Source organism: Symphalangus syndactylus, chromosome 3 (genome assembly GCF_028878055.3).
Source record: "Symphalangus syndactylus isolate Jambi chromosome 3, NHGRI_mSymSyn1-v2.1_pri, whole genome shotgun sequence".
In the NCBI taxonomy this organism is placed as follows: Eukaryota; Metazoa; Chordata; class Mammalia; order Primates; family Hylobatidae; genus Symphalangus; species Symphalangus syndactylus.
The window spans coordinates 21,988,879-22,010,769 of record NC_072425.2 but is presented as its reverse complement, the minus strand read 5'-3'; the positions used below and the strand labels follow the sequence as shown (position 1 = coordinate 22,010,769).

The 21,891-nt window shown below is 40.0% G+C and overlaps 1 protein-coding gene across 10 annotated transcripts in view; it reads right to left on the bottom strand.

Annotated features, from left to right (window-relative positions):
• Positions 1-21,891, bottom strand: part of RC3H2 (ring finger and CCCH-type domains 2) — a 58,750-nt gene that overhangs the window by 6,549 nt on the left and 30,310 nt on the right. For 4 of the 10 annotated variants that reach the window (XR_008656502.2, XM_055271189.2, XM_055271190.2 and 1 more), the window contains 11 exons: positions 12,506-12,814; positions 7,215-7,429; positions 5,979-6,412; positions 5,232-5,402; positions 3,047-3,193; positions 2,492-2,705; positions 1,834-1,918; positions 1,491-1,572; positions 1,259-1,393; positions 281-394; positions 33-181 (listed from right to left, as the gene is read on the bottom strand). Coding sequence is in view for 9 of the 10 variants with exons in the window: in XM_055271189.2 (XP_055127164.1) it covers positions 33-181; positions 281-394; positions 1,259-1,393; positions 1,491-1,572; positions 1,834-1,918; positions 2,492-2,705; positions 3,047-3,193; positions 5,232-5,402; positions 5,979-6,412; positions 7,215-7,429; positions 12,506-12,814 (2,055 nt within the window). In the remaining variant the exon portion in view is untranslated. The other 6 variants (XM_055271194.2, XM_063635972.1, XM_055271192.2 and 3 more) reach the window with 6 other exon arrangements.

Sequence of the window (21,891 nt, the reverse complement as noted above, 5' to 3'; positions counted from 1 at the left end):
CACTGTTTATGAATTTTCTGTCTAACACTCACAGAATCACATGGTCTTCACCTAAACTCTGTTTCTTCTGCTTTGCTGGCTCCTTTTGGTGCTGCTGTATTGGATGCCCATTTTCCACTGCTGTTCCATTTAGCAACTGATCATTTTGAGAACTGATACCAAGCTGTATGTCCAGGATCTCCTAAGAAAATAAAATGTTAATCCTTCAGTATGAAAGTATTTTATACTTTTAAATTTTCAATCAAACAAAGCCTCTCAATTATCTAATTGTGGCACTTACTTCAATTGGTTCACTTTGTCCATCAGGTTCATCAGTATCAAGTGCTGAAAGCTCTAACTCGATATCCCTATCAGGTTTAGTATCTGTTGCATCTTCTGTATAATCACTCTGTAACTAAGAAAAATACTGATTTTATACCTGTGGAACCTGAGGCCTCTCTTCTAAATTAAAATAAAAAATCCCAATGATCAGCCAGGCACGGGGGGGGTCACACATATAATCCTAGCAGTTTGGGAAGGTGAGGCAAGCAGATCACTTGAGGTCAGGAGTTCAAGACCAGCTTAGTCAACATGGTGAAACCCTGTCTCTACTAAAAATACAAAAATTAGCTGGGCATGGTGGTGGGTGCCTGTAATCCCAGCTACTCGGGAGGCTGAAGCAGGAGAATCACTTGAACCTGAGAGCCAGAGGCTGCAGTGAGCCAAGATCGTGCCATTGCACTCCAGGCGATAGAGCAAGATTCCGTCTCAAAAACACAATCCTGATGATCTAGTTAAAGAATTATTTAAGAAATCTAGGACTGGCCGGGCGCGGTGGCTCACGCTTGTAATCCCAGCACTTTGGGAGGCCGAGGCGGGCGGATCACAAGGTCAGGAGATCGAGACCACGGTGAAACCCCGTCTCTACTAAAAATACAAAAAAATTAGCCGGGCGTGGTGGCGGGCGCCTGTAGTCCCAGCTACTCGGAGAGGCTGAGACAGGAGAATGGCGTGAACCCGGGAGGCGGAGCTTGCAGTGAGCCGAGACTGCGCCACTGCACTCCAGCCTGGGTGACAGAGCGAGACTCCGTCTCCAAAAAAAAAAAAAAAAAAAAAAGAAATCTAGGACTACACTTTTATTTCTGTTCTAAGTTTTAAAAGCAATCGATCATCCATCAGAGATAGGCACACCAAAATGCACTCAGTAATGGTATAACCAAGATGCAGCAGCAGAAAACAAATACATTAAGCACAAAGCCGAAAGGTTCAGTTTCTTTACCTCTCCATTTCTTAGTTCAATTTCCTTGCTTAAAAGGTTTAAGGTAAGGTGACGGCCTTCATCCAGGGAATTCCACTTCTGTTGCATGGCCAAAGCATTGGCCTCTCTCTGAAGAAGTAATGAGTTGCTCTTGGCCTATATGAGGAGGGAAAAAAGTAAAGTTGGCTTCCAACTATAGCTTTCAACTGTCATTCTATTTTTCAAAAATTCATAGCTGAGTTACAGAGCCTACCTGCTGAAGTTCAAGGCTCAAAAGGTCCCCAGTACTGGAATGCTTTCTATGACCAGATAAATCAGTAACAATGAATCTGTCCCTTTAAAGAGAAACATGTTTATTGTAATAAAAGTGAAGTGAATGAAGCAACAAAAGCAGTAATAACCATATGTTTTATGTGACAGATCAACCCTGAAAACTTCAGTCATCATTCCAAATTTAAATGCAAATATTTTTCAGAAATTTGTTACATAGCTCAGACAAGCAAAGCACATTTCATGAACTGGGGGTAGGATGTGTACTCTTAAGATACATACAAGTCTGAGAATGGAGAATCACATAGAATTAAGAAAAACATTACCTTTCAATATAGTGTGCTGATGATGTGGCCTCATTGCCATACGAACTCCACCTTGAATCAACAGCATTGACATAAGGGACATAATCTACAGACATGTAGAATGAAACAATGGTCAAAAAAGTGAAAAATCAGTGTACTGAGGTGAATGTATACTTCTCAAAATAGATCTGTATTTTATCCCACTAGCCATATGATGCTGGTTAAACGACCTAATTCTGAGTTGCCCATGGTTGTTAAATGGAGGGAAATGTTTTCCATCTCACAAGTTGGGGATTAAAAAGCACAGTGCTTAGGACGGGCACAGTGGCTCACACCTGTAATTCCAGCACTTTGGGAGGCTGAGGCGGGTGGATCACATGAGGCCAGGAGTTCCAGACCAGCCTGGCCAACATGGCGAAACTAAAATACAAAATACTCTCTACTAAAAATACAAAAATTAGCCAGGCATGGTGGTGCATGTCTGTAATCCCAGCTACTTGGGAGGCTGAGGCAGGAGAATTGCTTGAACCCAGGACGGAGATTGCAGTGAGCCAAGATCACCCCACTGCACTCCAGTCTGGGCAAGAGTGAGACTGTCTCAATTAAAAAAAAAAAAAAAAAAAAAAAAAAGGCATAGTGCTTAGAACATATCAAGCTAGGTATTATCTAAATGGATTACCTGATACACTGATGGGCTTAGTCGCACTTCCTTGGGAAGCAGTGGCCTGGACAGGATCTGTGGTATGGTAACCTGTACGGGAAGATCTGGAAATCGCACCCCATTTTGAGATGATGGGTCCATCACTAAAGGGAATTATTGGATCTTCTTCTTTTGTCCTTCTCTGGGTTTCAAATAAATGTACTCTTCTCTTAACATCACCACTGTCCAAGTCCTATGTAAATCAAAGAAAATCAATAAAAGGACCGTTGGCAATTACTTCAGCTAGTAAATATATGCTATCAAAAGACATGTAATTAGATTTTTTGGTTAATTTAAAACTAGCTCTAGACTCAATGATAATCCAACAAACTACCATTAAACCACCAAACAATGTTCAAATAATTTAAATATTAAATATAATTTATTTCAGACTTACCTAAATATAACCCTGCTGCTACTAATGAGTTATAAGGCAACAATATGAACGAATGAATAGAAAACATTCATTCTACAACATGAGTGAACATGCATCATCTCTCACCTCCAACCCCTGCAACCCCAGCAAAATCATACCATTAACACAGCATTTGAATTAGCAATTACATCTTTGGGCTCTGAATCAATGGCATTTATACAGGAGCCTATGGTGCCACAAGACCAGGGAGAATAATGGGAAAGATGATCTTCTTCAAATTTTGTACCACTCACACTCTCTGAGAACTGGTTAAAAAAAAAAAAAATAAAGCCAATTAGTAAGAAGCTTAAATTTACAAGCTTGTAACTAATATAAAGTAACTATTATAGAATTCAGAGGACTTCATAGCAAACAATTATACTTTTTCAATAACTAATATAAAAAACTGTAATAAGCAACAAATGGTATTTTTACAATAGAAAATGGCATGCTTTCCGTTTTCACTTTGTCCTTTAAGTGCTCATATGGAACACTTGACTAATACTATCAAAACCAATTAACAAATATTTATAGTATGCTACTAACATGGTATGGGGTGCTCCAAGAAAAAAAAAAGTAAGAGAAAACAAATACATAGATACACACAGAGATCACAGTCCATATCCTAAAGGAGTTTATAATTTTCTTTTCTCTTTTAAGATAGGGTCTCACTCCCACCGCCCAGGCTAACATGCAGTGGGGTGATCACAGCTCACTGCAGCCTTGACTTCCCAGGTTCAGGTGATTTTCCCAGCTCAGCTTCCCAAGTAGCTGGGACTATAGGCACACGCCACTATGCCCAGACAATTTTTTGTATTTTTAGTAGAGATGAAGTTTTGCCATATTGCCTAGGCTGGTATCAAATTCCTGGGCTCAAGCAATCCACCCACTTCGATCTTCCAAAGTGCTGGGATTATTATTATAGGCATGAGCCCCTACACCAAGTTGAGTTTATAATTTTCTTGAGAAAAAGAACAACATGTGCAAATAAGGGAATATAACTGATAAATTATGCAGTATCAAATAAAGAACAAAAGGAATTCAAAGAAGGCTCTGGAGATAAAGGGGAAATGAATAAATTTTAAAGGGACCGTGAATAAGGAATACTTATAGGACCAGAATACTAAAGTTATAAGAATCATTAAATCTAGTTTACTAATTATTCAGATAAAAAAACTCAAGGGCAAAAAAGTTAAAAAACTTTTCTCAAGTCGAACTCAGCAGATCTGAGTCTCAGGGAAATACTCATTGCCTGAAGCATAATTGTATATCAAAAAAGAAAATACAAGTGGCATCTAGCAAGCAAGTGGCAGCTCTGTCACTCTGTTGTCAAGATATTTACCTGCTTTGAAGAAGTCTAAGTTTGACAAGACCAATTTGGATCTAGTTTAAAAATTCAATTCTTTATTTAAATATTTATGGGTTAAAAAATATAACGCCTAGGATTACTTCAAAACAATTCAGAGGGAAGAGGCAGTACAAATAAGACAGTACTGACTGAGTTGATAACTGTGGAACCTCGGTGTTGGGTACGTGGAGTTTATCATATTATTCTCTCTATAACTGTATATGTTTGAAGTTTTTTTATAATGAAAAGATTTAAAAAATTTTAATATCAGAACTTCTGAGGACGGGGAATAAACCAGAAGAAACTTAAAAAAGAAATTAATGGTTTTCTCTAAATGTAACAGTACTGAAAACACCATATTAAATTAAAATCATCCTGGTACACAAACTTGTTTTGTAATGCTAAGAACAATAATTAGCAGTGATGTAAAGAGCATAAATAATACTGTAGGTATTTCTGCATTTCTTGTTAAGTAGGGAAGAAATACCTCAGACAGCCCAGGATTCATATCCCAGCTATTTACAGCTGAAAGATCTTAGGCAAATTACTTAACTTCTGTAAGATTCCTACCCTGTAAAATATGGAAAATACCTGCCCCCTAAGGTTTTTGTGAGAATTAAATAAAATAGCTTTATGCAAATGCTTAGTACAGTGCTGGCATGAGTAGGTGCTCAATAAATGATAGCTATAAATCACACTATTAATAAAAAACCATAAAATAATTATACTACAGGAAAGATTTTGAATTCTTGGTAAAGGACTATGCCTTAATGGTCTTCAGAGTCTCATAATACCTAGCCGTAGTGCACACATATTCAGTGTTTATTGAACTAAATTCAACTGCACACCAAACCACTGCAAAATATCCAACATAACTATTCCTGGTTTGAATGAGTAATTTGAAGTCAGCTGTTTGACCTATCCCTGCAACATTAAGTAATTAAAACCTTTCTTACATCCGCACGAAAGTCTACACTGAACAGAGGAGAAGGTGGTGTTGGTGACTGTGTTGCCACAGGAAGAGTTGAAGAGACAAGAGGTGCTTTCTGAGTGTGGTACTGTGCCCACTGATCTGGCTTTCTTCTTATCTGCTCCTCGCAACTGGTCTTCAAATGACCACAGGGTTCCTAATGGGGGATAAAAGAAACAATCTTAATTATCTAGGGAGTGGTGAATAAATTTAACTGTGTGAAAATGATGTAAACAGTTTATGATATTGTTGGGATAAAAAAAATACAGCAGGGAAAGTCACCCTAGTCTATTCTCCATACACTTAAAATAAAAAGGTTAATATTTATTCAACTGATGTTAAAAGCAGAATCTGAGCACTCACTTTTCTTGTTTAGGGGAGTCATTTGTATGTATGTGGTGATACTGAAAAAAGGTCCTAACCTTGTATTTTTAAGATTTCTTTCTACTTTCCCAACGATTTCCTATCCAAATATAACATTTATTGAACATTAACATGTATGAGGCCCAGTTCTAAGAGGTTTGATTTTCTGATTTAATTCTCACAACAGCCTTATGAGGTAGGTACTACTATTATTTCCATCAAACGAATGAAAGAACTGAGGCATAGGGAGGTCAAGTAACTTCCTTAAGTCACACAATTAGTAAGTGGAGGAGCCAGGATATATACCTGGGTGGTTTGACTCCAGACACTGGGCTGTTAATGACTACATTATAGTAGCATCTTCACTTACCCTTGGTAAAGGCACAGTTGTCCTTGGCTCACTTGGTGGCTGACAAGCCACCGAATAATATCCATCTAATGAGTTATATCTTTCCCGCAAAGATGTCTGATAGACAGATGAGTGCATCACATCCATTGGAGGTAAAGAATTGCTTCTAATAATGTCATCTCGTTGGTACATAGGTGGGCGCCAGATGCGCCTGCTGTCGTACACAGGAGCATACATTCCAGAAGGTACTGGAGGAACTGGTCCATACGGCTGCGGAGGAGGAGGCTGGTAAGGAGAAGAATTCATTCGATCTCGAGGGGAAAATGTACTGTAATGATCGGCATATGGCATGGAAGCAGGTGGGAGGGAGGACTCTGGAACATTATTGGACCTCACAAAGCGAGGAACACAGGGAGCCACACCAGCTGGTACCGTTGGAAGTGGTGGATAGTATCCTTGAAAATTGGAAAGAGGAATATTTAATGTAATCTTAGTACAATCCAACATTTTATAATGGCTTAAATCTAAGGCAGCCCTTAATGTAGGAAAATATAATAAGCTTTGAACCTTACCTTACCCTGCTTTATAAAGCTTTATATCCTGGCTTTTTTTTTTTTTTTTTGTTAGAAACAGGGTCTTGCTATGATGCCCAGGCTGGTCTCAAACTCCTGGGCTCAAGTGATTCTCCTGGGCCTCCCAAAGTGCTGGGATTACAGGTGTGAGCTACCACACCTGACCACAAGCTACATATTTTAAAGATACCACTATATGAAAATCATTAACATTCAATACTTTGCTAAAGCGCTCCTTAAAATACATGACAGAGCTATTAACAGACGGCAGGTAAATATCCTTCTAGGGCACCTATTGCCACTGGTTTTGGATTAGTCAGTTACATCACTGATTTTTATTAACTTTTTTGGGAGCAGATGTTAAAGACCTCTTTCAAAATCTATGTAAGTTGTTCAGTCTTTCCAAAATTGTACATAAGCATACATAAATAAAACATTTTTTTACATCATTTCAGGGGACTTACAGAAAACCCCTAAAGTTCATTCCTGACCCTATTATATTTGATTTGTAGGAATGACAACCTTAAAGCTGTATTTAGAAGCACAGATCCTTGGGGAAGGAAAAAAACTTATGAGTCACATAGTCAAAAGGATTAATTTTTAAAATGTAGACATTCTAGAACTATTCATTTATCTAAGGGAAACAATGTTTCTTTTTTTCTTAGAATTGTCTAAAATTACTCACCTGTCTGTGGGTACTGTGGGACTTCAAAGGGTATCTGAGTCCTTGGATCTTGAAAATACTGAATGTTTTCAGAATGTGGAGGATATACTGGTACTCTAGTTAGAAATGGGCTGGATTTTTGAGGCACAGAATTCAGCTCTGTTCCAACATTAGAGGGCCCAGCTGAGGTAGCTGCTACATTACTTACAGGAGTCTTGGGTGGAGAACCAATTTTACTGGAGAGAAAATTTAACAAAGGGCAAAGGATAAATCACTGTCTATGACTGTCCTCCTTAGTAGAAATTTTTAATAAAATTATATTCTGAAACCACTAATAGAAAACACTTCAGATATTGCCACATTGACAAATAAGGCAATGAATTTCACTGCCACCTTACACAGCTAATTTACATGATCATCGTAACAGATGTCATATTCCTGTGTGGGCAACAGGGAATAAAAACGATTCCCAGATATTAACGTGACTCATTAGTCACCATTTACCCATTCTTTTTTTTTTTTTTTTTTGAGACAGGGTGTCACTCTGTCACCCAGGCTGGAGTGCACTGACACAATCACAATAACAGCTCACTGCAGCCTTGACCTCCTGGGCTTAATCAATCCTCCCACCTCAGCCTCCCAAGCAGATGGGACTGCAAGTGCATGCCACATACTCGGCTAATTTTTAATTTTTTTGTAGAGGCGGGGTCTAGATTTGTTGCTTAGGAGGGCCTCAAATTTCTAGGCTCAGGCAATTCTCCCACCTCGGCCTCACAAAGTGCTGGCATTACAGGCATCAGCCACCATGCCCGGCCATTACTCATTCTTTAAACAAACATTTTTCTCTACTGAAGGTTAAAAAAAAAGTAAATTCTGTTCAACAAGTTCTCAACTGAAAAAATATAGTCCATTAGTAGAACTATTTGGGACAAAGAAAACAGACATGGTAAGAAAGAGTTGTTTTCTATGAGGAGTTAGATTAGCTGAAATATAAACTCCTTGAGAAAGGTCACTTTTGTTTATTTTGATAACTCCTATATCCCCAGCACCTAAAACAGCTCCTGGAACAGAGTAGGCACTTGGTAAATATTTGTCAGACAAATAAAACAGTTCCTGGCATGCAGTAGGTACTCAGTAAATACCTGCTGGGTGAATGAAATGGTAACTCATTAAATTGAGGCAAAACACACTAACCTTTTATTATTATTATTTTTAACACAAAAGAATTTTCTTGGTTGAGTCACTAAGTAATCAGCTCGAAAGGATCTTATGGCTTTCTTAACCCCTTTTAAGAAGTCAAATTTTGGCTGGGCACGGTAGCTCACACCTGTTAATCCCAGCACTTTGGGAGGCCAAGGCGGGCGGATCAACTGAGGCTGGGAGTTCGCGACCAGCCTGACCAACATGGAGATACCCCATCTCTACTAAAAATACACAATTAGCCAGGTGTGGTGGTGCATGCCTGTAATCCCAGCTACTCGGGAGGCTGAGGCAGGAGAATCGCTTGAACCCAGGAGGTGGAGGTTGTGGTGAGCCGAGATCGCGGCATTGCACTCCAGCCTGGGCAACAAGAGCGAAACTCTGTCTCAAAAAAAAAGAAAAGAAAAATATATATATATATGGCCAAAGCTTAGTCAGCTGGATTTGTAGCTATATTTATTTTGCTGATTGTATTTGCTTATTTTAGTCAAATTTTGACAGAGCTTTAGATATGTGATGACTGAAGAAAATGATCTTGTTAATTATGCAGGAACTCAATACACTGCATCTCAACCAGATTAGAGGATTTTTTTCTCAAATTAGAACAATCATTTTAAAGGTAGGGTATAAAGAAAAAGGTATATGGGCTGCCTTTAAGTTTATCACAGATTAGTCTAGCAGATGTTTACTTCTATGTGTAACTGCGTATTAAAATGTAAAAAAACCTAAGGAACTGTGGGTAATAATATAAGTACAAACGTTAGGGTTTAGAGTATAAAGATATTTTAGGACTGTGCTTATTCTTTACATAAAGTAAAATAGAGACAACAAGGAAAATGATTAGGATTTCCTTAAAACGATAACTAATATTTATCAAGTGGTTATTTGAGTCTATTCTAGGCACTGTGCTTTACATAAATTATCTGGTCCCTCCATGTCAAAATGTTATATACCTAAAATTTGGATTAGTACTTTGAAATGGTAAACTCATAGACTTATCAACAAAAAGGCAACAAGATCCATGATAAGGTCAACATTTATTGCCTCATGAAATCATGCAAGCTATCTCAAAAACTGGAACTTACAGAAAAAGCTAATCTTCAGTCACATCCTAGTGAGAATGAGATCACTATCCTAGATGACTTTCAGGCTTCTAGGCTCTCCTCCATGGCAGCTTCTCTCACACCTTATTCATTTTGCCTGTGCTACCTTCTCCATCCACAAGGCCCTTCCTTCCTTGTTATCCACACTTTTGGAAATAGCTCAGGTATCATCACTTCACCTCTAAGAAGCCATCCACAATACCTCTCATAGAATTATTCTTTTTCCTGTGTTCCAATAAAAATTTAGATTTATTTTTTAAAAGTCTTTACCAGCTGGGCGCAGTGGCTCACACCTGTAATCCCAGCCTTTTGGGAGGCCAAGGTGGGCGGATCACTTGCGGTCAGAAGTTCTAGACCAGTCTGGCCAATATGGCGAAGCCCTGTCTCTACAAAAATTAGCTGGGCATGATGGCGGGCGCCTGCAATCCCGGCTACTTAGGAGGCTGAGGCAGGAGAATCGCTTGAACCTGGCAGGTGGAGGTTGCAGTGAGCCAAGATCACAGCATTGCACTCCACCTGGGTGACAGAGAGACTCCATCTCAAAAAAAAATTTTTTTTTACCCTAGTCTATTTTGTTAAAAAATTGAGATAGTTATTTTAGGATGTACAATTCGCTAATTTTTAGTATATTCACAACGTTGTCCAACTATCACCACTATCTAATTCTGAAACATTTTCATCATCCCCAAGAGAAACCTGTACCCATTAGCATTCATTCCCCATTCCTGGGGCCCTAAACCCCTAGAAACCATTAATCTACTTCCTGTCTCTATGTATTTGCCTATTCTGGACATTTAACGTAAATAGAGCCATATAAATATGTGACTTTTTGTATCTGGCTTCTTTCATTTAGCACAATGTTTAAAGGTTCATCCATATTGTAGCAAATAGTACTTCATTCCTTTTTTATGGCTGAATTTTCCATTGTATGGATATAAAACAGTTTTACAACATTATCTTGCCAAAACTCGTCAAAAGCTTATTTCCTAAACATGTATACATGAGGTCTCCATAAACTGGCACCAACCTATCTAACCTTATTTTATACCAGTCCCTAATATAAGCCTTCAGATCTAAAAGACTGGTCTCCTCAATATTCCATATAATTACAGATAGATTTAATCCATGTTATGTTGTTCTTTTTTCTGTAATTTCTCATATTTCTCCCAGCAATATAAAATTTTCCTGTCCTTTAATCCAACTTCAGTACTGTTTCATATGTGTAAATGCTGTCTCCACAACTATATCATAAATCCCTTAAAAGCAAAGTATCTTGTATATTTCATGTGCCAAAAACAGAGCTACAAGACTGAGTGCATAAATAACATTTGTTAACTAGACAATGTTCTCGAATATATCTTTTCTAAAATCTTGCCCAGGGAAGATTGTAAAAGTCCTTTTTTTTTTTTGAGATGGAGTTTCACTCTTGTTGCCCAGGCTGACGTACAATGGTGCGATCTCGGCTCACTGCAACCTCCGCCTCCCGGGTTCAAGCGATTCTCCTGCCTCAGCCTTCCCAGGTAGCTGGGATTACAGGCATGCACCACCATGCCCGGCTAATTTTGTATTTTTAGTAGAGACGGGATTTCTCCATGTTGGTCAGGCTGGTCTTCAACGCCCAACCTCAGGTGATCTGCCCACCTCGGCCTCCCAAAGTGTTGGGATTACAGGACTGAGCCACCGTGCCCAGCCTGTAAAAGTCCTTTAATAAACAATTTCCCCCATCATGTGCTGACTGCAGAAGTAGCAAATGTTACTGCTTATCTATCCATCATTGCTTGCTATGTGCCTAGCTCAATGCTTTTTTCCTAGCAGGCATATAACAGATACTGAGACTATTTATAGGCAACAAAATCTGAACATCAACATATTGATGAATATTTTACTAAATCTTACTCAAGATTTTAGAGTTGGAAATAACTTTTCAGATAATCTGAAAATTTAAAAACTTTTTTCTAAAGGCACCAAAACCCTCTGACAAATGAAATCTTATGCTGACACTCGATAACAATTAACGGTGATAATAATAATAACACAAATACTTACTGAGTGCTTACTATCTGGCAGGCATTGTTCAAGGCATACTGGAGTATTAATTCACTTAATCTTCGCAACCAACATATGAAGTTGACACCATTATAATTCTAGTTTTATGAATGAGTAAACTAAGGTAGACAGATTAAGTAACTGGCCTAAGATCAAACAGCTGGGAAACCATGAGCCAGAACTTGAAAGCCCAGAGAGTGTGGCTCCAAAAAGTCCCCTCCTTTTTTTTTTTTTGAGACAGAGTCTCACTCTGTCGCCCAGGCTGGATTGCAGTAGCACGATCTGGGTTCACTGCAAGCTCCGCCTCCCAGGTTCATGCCATTCTCCTACCTCAGCCTCCTGAGTAGCTAGGACTACATACGCCCGCCACCATGCCCAGCGAATTTTTTTTTTTTTTTGTACTTTTTAGTAGAGATGGGGTTTCACCACGTTAGCCAGGACGGTCTCGATCTCCAGACCTCATGATCCACACGCCTCAGCCTCCCAAAGTGCTGGGATTACAGGCGTGAACCACTGCACCCGGCCAAGACTCCCCTCTTAAGTGGTACACCTCATTACAGAGTATAAAGTGAAAGCGCTCTGACTGAAACAGAGCTGGAGGCTCAGCATTTTACCTGCTTAGGCTTCTATTTAGTTCTTTTCTAGCACCTCTATGGAATCAACACTACAGTTCAAGAAAATAAGGTGTGAAAAAAAACAATTCTGGTGCAGTCTCTTTGGGAGAGTTGAGGAAAACAAAACTCAGAGTTAAAGTCACTTTCCCACTTTCCAAGTTCACAGGGCTATTCAGTTGCAGAACCAAACTAGAACTCAAATTTTTTAGTATTTAGTGTTTCTTCTACATCACAAAATATTCTGCATAAAAATTCTGATTAACCAGTATTCATCAGGAAAAATAAAAACACTCAGGCATTTCTAAAAAGGAAAAAGAATTTCCAGTAATCATTTTTACCTAATACCTACTTTTCAGTTACAGAATCTGCAGAGGGCCCAGCAGCATTCTGACCATTAGTGCCAACCTTTCCCACTTTCTTCACGGTCTCCAGAGCTCTTAAGGTACTGTCAGTACTACGTGAGATTAGCTGGGAAACACTGTTTTCTGCATTTGAAATTCCGTTTGTACTTGGAACAATTTTCCCTGTTGTTTCAGTACCTCCTATGACAGAAATGACATTTCCGGCTGTGGTTGTGACAGTGTTGTTTACACCAACTTTATTTAGAAGAGGAAACGTTCTTACAGTGGCATTGATCTTTTTGTTCCTTAATCGATACCTGTTTCAAAAACAATCAACAGATTGGTGAATATTTCACTAAATCTTACTCAAGACAAAAAATGGCAATGGGCAATGGGAATAGATTGAAAAAGGAGGAAACAGTTTTGACAAAAAGTTTCTTCAGCTAAATAATCAAATACAGTCTATGTCAAATTCTACTGCAACAGATGCCACATGAAAATATATATGCCATTCACATATGTATATAATATACATGTAATTAATATAGCAAGCCGAGTATACATGTATTTTTTTCCCCCTCATGCCACTTTGTCCAAGAATGTATTCAAAAAAACCTTTTGAGGGAAAGAGATCATTTGAAAATTTTGTATAACTAGAATATAAGGTATGTTATGTAAAAATGACAGGAACTGGCAACAAATTTGGTTGAGAACACAGAGTAAAGAGAAAAGGTATGCAAGAGCTGAAGCCATTCTCTGTTGTTACCAAACTGTAAAAGGATTATATAACTTAAAAAAATAATTTAAAAAACTCATTCTTAAACATTACACAAAAATAGAAATTCTGTATTATAGTTTTCAGAATAGTTTATACCTAAAGTTAAAAACATTTGTATGAAAGATTTTTCTGATACTAAGTTTTGAGTTTTATTTATGGTGATCATTGGATATAATACTCTAATATACAAAAGGACTGGCAATTTGATTTTGGATTCCATTTCAGAAAATGAGGGCCAGGCACAGTGGCTCGCGCCTGTAATCCCAGCACTTTGGGAGGCTGAGGCGGGTGGATCACGAGGTCAGGAGATCGAGACCATCCTGGCTAACACAGTGAAACCCCGTCTCTACTAAAAATACAAAAAATTAGCCGGGCGTGGTGGTGGGCACCTGTAGTCCCAGCTACTCAGCAGGCTGAGGCAGGAGAATGGTGTGAACCTGGGAGGTGGAGCTTGCAGTGAGCCGAGATCGCGCCACTGCACTTCAGCCTGGGCGACAGAGCAAGACTCTGTCTCAAAAAAAAAAAAAAAGAAAGAAAATGAGTTTCCACTTATATACCAAAATTTCATTAAAATGTAACCCTTAACAATACTCCCTCCTATATATGTGTGTGTGTGTGTGTGTGTGTGTGTGTGTATTTTTTTTTTTTTTTTTTTGATGGGGGGGTTAAGTTCTACTCTTGTTGCCCAGGTTAGACAGCAATGGCGCGATCTCGGCTCACTGCAACCTCCGCCTCCCGGGTTCAAGTAATTCTCCTGCCTCAGTCTCCCAAGTAGCTGGGATTACAGGCATGTGCCTGCCACCATGCCTGGTTAACTTTTGTATTTTTCGTAGAGATGGGGTTTTGCCATGTTGGCCAGGCTGGTCTCAAAATCCTGACCTCAGGTGATCTGCCCACTTCGGCCTCCCAAAGTGCTGGGATTACAGGTGTGAGCCACCATGCCCGGCCCCTACAATATTTTTAAAGTGGTGAAAAATTAAGTTCATGAACGGAAAGAAGACTATACATATTTGGGGTCATAATTATATATGCCTAAAGTAATCTGTTATTAATATTATATATAAGCACATGGTAATTAAATATAAAGTGTTAGTAATAAGCAATGCCTTCACAATAGTTTCCCTTTTAGTCCTCTGGTATCTATAAACAGCTTCATTATTCAATCCTTCTCTTCTCCTTCTCTTTAACATGTACGCATTGGCAGAGGAAGGTGATGCTCAATAAAAGACAAGTGCTCCTAGATTAGACTGGCTAAAAGTGAAGTAACAGAATATAAAAAAAACAGGTGATGGCCAGTTTACACGACTTTTTTTTTTTTTTTTTGAGGCAGAGTTTCGCTCTTGTCACCCAGGCTGGAGTGCAATAGTGTGATCTCAGCTCACTGCAACCTCCACTTCCCGGGTTCAAGCAATTCTCCTGCCTCAGCCTCTGAAGTATAGGTGTGCATTATAGGCGCACGCCTGCCACCACACCTGGCTAATTTTTGTATTTTTAGTAGAGATGGGGTTTCATCATGTTGGCCAAGCTGTTCTCAAACTCCTGACCTCAAGTGATCCGCCTTCCTTGGCCTCCCAAAGTGCTGGGATTACAGGCATGAGCCACTGTGCCTGGCCAGCATCATCTTACAGATAAGAGGAAAACCAATAATTACTTCTTTCAAGAAGGAAGGGCATGAGCAGACCCATATTTTAGGAAGGCAATCTGGTTGTCTGGAGGGGCCCAAAGATCCCTATGCCTTCCTCCACATGCTCTTTGAAACCTCATTATTCTTTTCCTCAGAGTTCCTATACAAAATATCGTGTCTCCTTGCTTTCCATCCTCAAAAAACAAAACTTGGCCAGGCATAGTGACTCACACCTGCAATCCCAGCACCCTGGGAGGCTGAGGCGAGTGGATTACCTGAGGTCAGGAGTTCAAGACCAGCCTGGCAAACATGGTGAAACCCCGTCTCTACTAAAAATACAAAAATTAGCTGGAAGTGGTGGCACATGCCTGTAATCCCAGCTACTCGGGAGGCTGAAGCAGGAGAATTGCTTGAGCCTGGGAGACGGAGGTTGCAGTGAGCCGAGATTGTGCCACTATACTCCAGCCTGGCTGACAGAGCAAGACTGTCTCCAAAAAAAAAAAAAACTGAGATAATCCACAAGGTTGCTCTAGAAAGCAAAAAATAAAGTTTTGACTGTGAACCTCTCAAAAGAGAGTCAGGAGAAATAAAATCTTGACCAAGTGAGGTAAAGCAAGTGACAAGTAGGGATATACACTGGATTCTTAGTATTGGGGCAGCTAAAGGCTGCCTTTTCAGAGACAGGATCTCACTATGTTGCCTAGACTGCCTTAAATCCTAAATGCAAGTGATCCTCCCAGCTCTGCCTCCAGAGTAGCTGGGACTACAGGTGTGCACCACCATGCCTAACTCTCCCTATTCTTTTTAAATCCCTTCTTACCCATCTTAGAATCCACTATCTACCATTAATCCCTCTCTTGTAAATAATTTTTAACTCCCTTGATCCACTCCCTCTGTATAACTCATTTGGTAAAGGCTCAATCCAATTCTGTACTTATTTTGTGCCTGCTCCCAAGCAACTAAATGTTGGAGAAAAATTGTGCAATCACGCTGTCTATAATCCCTTCAAAATTATAAATAAGTAATTCATTAATACGCTTCTTTACTAAGTTCATTTTCGCATCTCCAACAGCCTTTTCCCCTCCACTTTCAACCACCCCTCCTACAGCTAGATGATATTGTCTCCCACTTAACCACGAAAATAGATGAAAGCAGAGGAGAATAATTTATCTTTCCACTACCAATTCCAGTAACCTTCCTGCACCTGTAGCCACATTCCTCTTAAAGATAAGGGACAATGAGTTCCTGTTCCTGACTAAAGCTAATCTCACCACCTGTGGCCTAGGTCTCAAGCCATTTGCCTTCTTCTAAGACTTCACTTAGGTAATTATCTTTTTTTCTCTTGGGCACCTTCTTCGACTATCTGCTCAAATGTTTTATCTTCTTTTTTTTTTTTGAGATGGAGTCTCGCTCTGTCGCCCAGAATGCAGTGCAGTGGCGCAATCTCAGCTCACTGCAAGCTCCGCCTCTCAGGTTCACGCCATTCTCCAGCCTCAGCCTCCCGAGTAGCTGGGACTACAGGTGCCTGCCACCACGCCTGGCTAATTTCTTCTATTTTTAGTAGAGACGGGGTTTCACCGTGTTAGCCAGGATAGTTCCGATCTCCTGACCTCGTGATCCACCTGCCTTGGCCTCCCAAAGTGCTGGGATTACAGGCGTGAGCCACTGCACCTGGCCAAATGTTGTATCTTCTAAGAGTCCTTCCTACACTATTCTAAGAGATCTCCCCTTTCTCAATCATTCTTTTTCTCCTTTGTGTATTTTTTTCATACTGCCTGTCATTACAAGATATTACGCTATATTTATTTATTTCACATCTGTCTTCTTACTACAATTTAAGCCCCCGGAGGACAAGAATTTTGCCTTTCTTGCATCTCTCTATCTTTAGCACATAATACACTGCCTCATAACATCCTAAGTGCCCAATTATTATTATTATTTTAAAAGCAGAGTCTCCACCACCCAGGCAGGAGTGAGTCACCATGCCCAGCCAATTTTTTTTTGTAGTAGAGACAAGGTCTTGCTATGTTACCCAAGCTGGTCGCAAACTCCTAAGCTCAAGTGATCTTCTTGCCTCAGCTTTTCAAAGTATTGGAATTACAGGCGTGAGCCCTCTCACCTGGCCTCCAATTATTATTTGTTACATGAATATAGAATAAGCTTCAAACTTCATATGGCCAAGAGAACCACTGATTTTCTGCCCTGATGCATTTCCAGTTTCGGTAAGAGACCACTAAGTTATACAGGCTCCAGACCTTGGAGTCATCCTTGATTCCTCTCTTTTCTTTATAGCCCACATTCAATTGGTCCATGTTGTCAGCTCTACTTCCAAAATATATCCTAAGTATGACTACTTTTCTTTTTTTTTTTTGAGACAGAGTCTCGCTCTCGCCCAGTCTGGAGTGCAGTGGCGCGATCTCGGCTCACTGCAAGCTCTGCCTCCCGGGTTCATGCCATTCTCCTGCCTCAGCCTCCCGAGTAGCTGGGACTACAGGCGCCCGCCACCAGGCCTGGCTAATTTTTTTGTATTTTTAGTAGAGACGGGGTTTCACCATGTTAGCCAGGATGGTCTCGATCTCCTGACCTGGTGATCCACCCGCCTCAGCCTCCCAAAGTGCTGGGATTACAGGCATGAGCCACCACGCCCGGCTTACTTTTCATCATTTCCATTGCTATAGCCCTACCCGAGCTACCAAACTCCCACCTGTGGACCACTATAGAAGTTTAACTTCTTGTCTCCATGCAGACACCAGAGTGATATGTCTAAGACAAAATGAAAATCTCATCATTCCATTTAAATAAAACTCTAAAATGACTTCTTATTGCAACCAGAATAAAATCCAAATTCTTTGCTATGGCCAAAATTGCTTATTTACATGTTTACTGTTCCTCTTTTTCCATTAGAAACATCTTCAATAGTTTTTTTTGAGAGAAAGTCTCACTCTGTCACCCAGGTTGGAGTGCAGTGGTGCTCACTGCAACCTCCACCTCCCAGGTTCACGCAATTCTCGTGCCTCAGCCTCCCCAGTAGCTGGGATTACAGGCGTGCACCACCATGCCTGGCTAATTTCTGTATTGTTAGTAGAGACAGGGTTTCCCCCATGCTGGCCAGGCTGGTCTCAAGCTCCTGACCTCAAGTGATCCACCAGCCTTGGCCTCCCGAAGTGCTGGGATTACCGGCATGAGCCACTGCTCCTGGCCACTATTTGTTGAGTTGGTTGATCCCTCGCTTTTGACACTCCCCAGAATGTAGCAATTCTTAGGAACATAACCCCAACATCCTAGTTCTAAAACATATCCACATATCTACATAATATTTATTCTACATATTTATGTTTACATATGATAAATACGTAGTTTAAGAAGGGATTATTGGGCATCCACATTTTGTTTGGTTAGAGGGGTGTATAATAGAGAAAGAAAATATAGGTAAAATTAATTTATTTAAGTTGAACAAACATTTGCTGAATTTCTGGTGTTATGTGAACTAAGACAAACAGCCTATCCTCGAAAAGCTCAGAGTGAGGTAGCAATATGTATTTTTTAAACTGAAAGGACAGTCACATCACCTACTTTTCTAATCCTTTGTATTATCCCTGTTTATTTAAACAGCAATAGAGTGTGAAGCTGGCTGGAAATAAGAAGTAAGAACTGTGTATTATTTGCTCCTCCACATAAATATACTGAGTTTATGTATCAGGTATTTTCTAGATGCAGGAAATATAAAGATGAATAACCCTTGCCAGGCGCCATGGCTCACGCCTGTAATCCTAGCACTTTGGGAGGCTGAGGTGGGCAGATTGTTTGAGCTCAGGAGTTCGAGACCAGCCTGGGCAACATGGTGAATCTCCATCTCTACAAAAAATACAAAAAAAATTTAGCCAGGCATGGTGGCGTGTGTCTGTGGTCCCAGCTACTCGAGAGGCTGAGGTGGGAGAATCGCCTGAGCCCGGGAAGTGCAAGTTGCAGTGAGCCAAGATCATACCACTGCACTACAGAGTGAGGCTCTGTCTCAAAAAAAAAAAAAAAAAAAAAGATTAATAACCCGTGAGATAAATGAAGTCCAGTGAAAACACACATGTAAATAAACAATTATAATACTGTAGTTTTATAACTATACCATAATATTTATTTATTTTTATTTTTTTGAGACAGAATCTTGCTCTGTCATCCACACAGGGGTACAGTGGTGCGATCTTGGCTCACCGCAACCTCTGCCTCCCAAGTTCAAGCCATTCTCCTGCCTCAGCCTCCCAAGCAGCTGGGATTACAGGTGCCTGCCACCACACCCAGCTAACTATACCATAATTTTTAAACTACTATGTATGGAGTGCTATGGCAGCACTGTGAAGGATGCAATTAACACTGCCTAGGGAAGTCTGCGGAGGGAAGGTAATATCTGAGTATGATTAGAAATAGCTCTCCAGATGAAGAGAGAAAAAATACAATATGGAATAAACAATATAGACAAGTGAAAAGAAGAGTAAAAGAAATTTATATAGTAATCAACAGTGATTAATTGAATATACCTTAAAAACAAAGTATACAAATGGCGGAGTAGAGCTAGAGGATAAAATCAGGATGAGATTCTGTGATGTACTGAGGAACTAATTAAGAATTTAAAGGAGACACACATTTTAAAAAGAAAATAGTGGAAATGGAAAAGACAGGTTGAGATATAGGAAGATACTGGATAAAAAGCCACTGAAGCAGTAAAACCAACTGGATTACCATGTGAAACACTAAAAATGTGACCAATAATTTTGCCATTATTATTTTTGAATGAGTGATATTTTATATATTTATTATTTTATTATTTTTTATTTATATTTTTGAGACAGTCTTGCTCTGTTGCCCAGGTTGGAATACAGTGGTATAATCTCAGTTCATGGCAAACTTGACCTCCCGAGTTCAAGCGATCCTCCCACCTCAGCCTCCTGAGTAGCTAAGATGACAGGCGTATGCCACTATGCTCAGCCAATTTTGTTTATTATTTTTGTAGAGGTGAGGTCTCACTATGTTGCCCAGGCTGGTCTCAAACTCCTGGACTCAAGGTATCCTCCTGCCTTTGCCTCCCAAACTGCTGGGAATACAGGCATGAGCCACCACACCTAGTTTGGCTATTATTATTTTTACTGCTGCTATTACAAGTCTGGCAAAAGATAATAAAGTTCTGAACTAGGTACTGCAGATGAAGAATGTGAAGTCTGTTTGAAGGTATGAGAGAGAAGAAAATGGATTTTCAGCCTGGGCACTAACTGAGGGTGGAATGGCAATGAAACCACAGTTTCTTCTCTGACTTTTTTAGTCTGTCTCAAAAGCTCCCCTTTTAGCTAAAAAGCTCTATTTCAGGTACAGACAAGCTGAATATATTTCCTGGAGTCTCCCAAATTATCTTGATGTGAAATTCTGTATATAGAACTAGTTCGACTGGGTGCAAACAGCATCTTTTTTCCTTAGGACTCCTGTATCCTCTTCTCTAGGCTCTTCAAGTGGGAAGAAAACTGAGAAGAGAAGCATGTTTCTGCTCTTTTCACTGCACACACACTTATCTTCTATCACACTGCTGCTGCTTGTAGAGCTCATTATGTACAGTGCCCAGGCTAGCCACTGAGGAAAGGAGACAACAATGAAGATATAGTCCATGGGGGTTACACCTATGTAAGGTAGACAAACATTTAATAAACAGATTATGGGCCATAGTTTCTGTAAAGTGTTTTTATAAATAAAGTTTACAGCCATGCCCAATTTATGCACTGTCTGCGGCTGTTTTTTTGCTACAATGGCACTGCTGAGTGGTTGTAACAGATTCTGTGGCCCACAAAGCCAAAAATGTTTGCTATCTGGACTTCATAAAGAAGTTTGTCAAGCTCTAAAATAGGCCACTAATTAATTTTATGTGATAAGTGTTTGAAAGAGGAAGCTGGTTAGTATGAAGTGTCAGGGGAATTAATTACCCTGAAAAAGTGAAAGATGAGCTAGACAAAGGAAAGGTCTCAAAGGCAAGGCTAGGAGTAACAGCATTATGTAAAAGACCTAAGGTGGGAAAGAGCACAGTGCATACCACAAACTGAGAGAAGGTCAGTGTGGCTTGAGTACAATTAGTGTTGTGTAATGAGATCAGAAAGGCAGACACAGATTAGATGATACAGGGTCTTAGAGACCACAACACAGATTTTATATCTTAATCTACGGGACAATGAGAGGCTATCAAAGGCTTAGGTAAAGAAGGGTGGTATGAAAAAATCTGTGCTTTTAAAATATTTGTTTTAAGGGAAATAATGGGAAAGGGGTGGACAGCGAGAGATTTAAGACTAGTTAGAAGGCAACAAGGGATTGAGAGAAGGAGATGACAGCTTGGATCATAAGGATGGAAAGAAGAAAGAATTGAGAAATATATAGGAAGATGAACTGGCGGAAGTTTTTGACTGATTAAGCAGAAAAAGCTGAAGGAAGGACAGCTGACAAAGATGATTATTATAACACAGCATATATAACAGGCTGAATGGCTAAACAGGGTACATGAGATGAGTACAATGGAAGGCAGGAGGAGGAGGTATGGGAGAAAATTAGCTCAGTTTGTTTAAAGTATCTAAAAACAAAATGAATGTGCCCACAAAGAGTTGATAGGGCGGGCGTGGTGGCTCACGCCTGTAATCCCAGTACTTTGGGAGGCCAAGGCAGGCAGATCGCTTGAGGTCAGGAGTTTGAGACCCACCTGGCCAACATGGTGAAACCCCGTCTGTACTAAAAATACAAAAATTGGCCAGGCGTGGTGGTGGGTGCCTGTGGTTCCAGCTACTCAGGAGGCTGAGGCAGGAGTATCATTTGAACGGGGGAGGCAGAGGTTGCAGTGAGCCAAGATCATGCCACTGCACTCCACCCTGGGTGACAGAGCAAGACTCCATCTCAAAAAAAAAAAAAAAAAAAAAAAAGTTGATACACTGGCCAGCAGAAAGTAGAAAGGCTGGGATCAATTTTTTGGTGAGGTC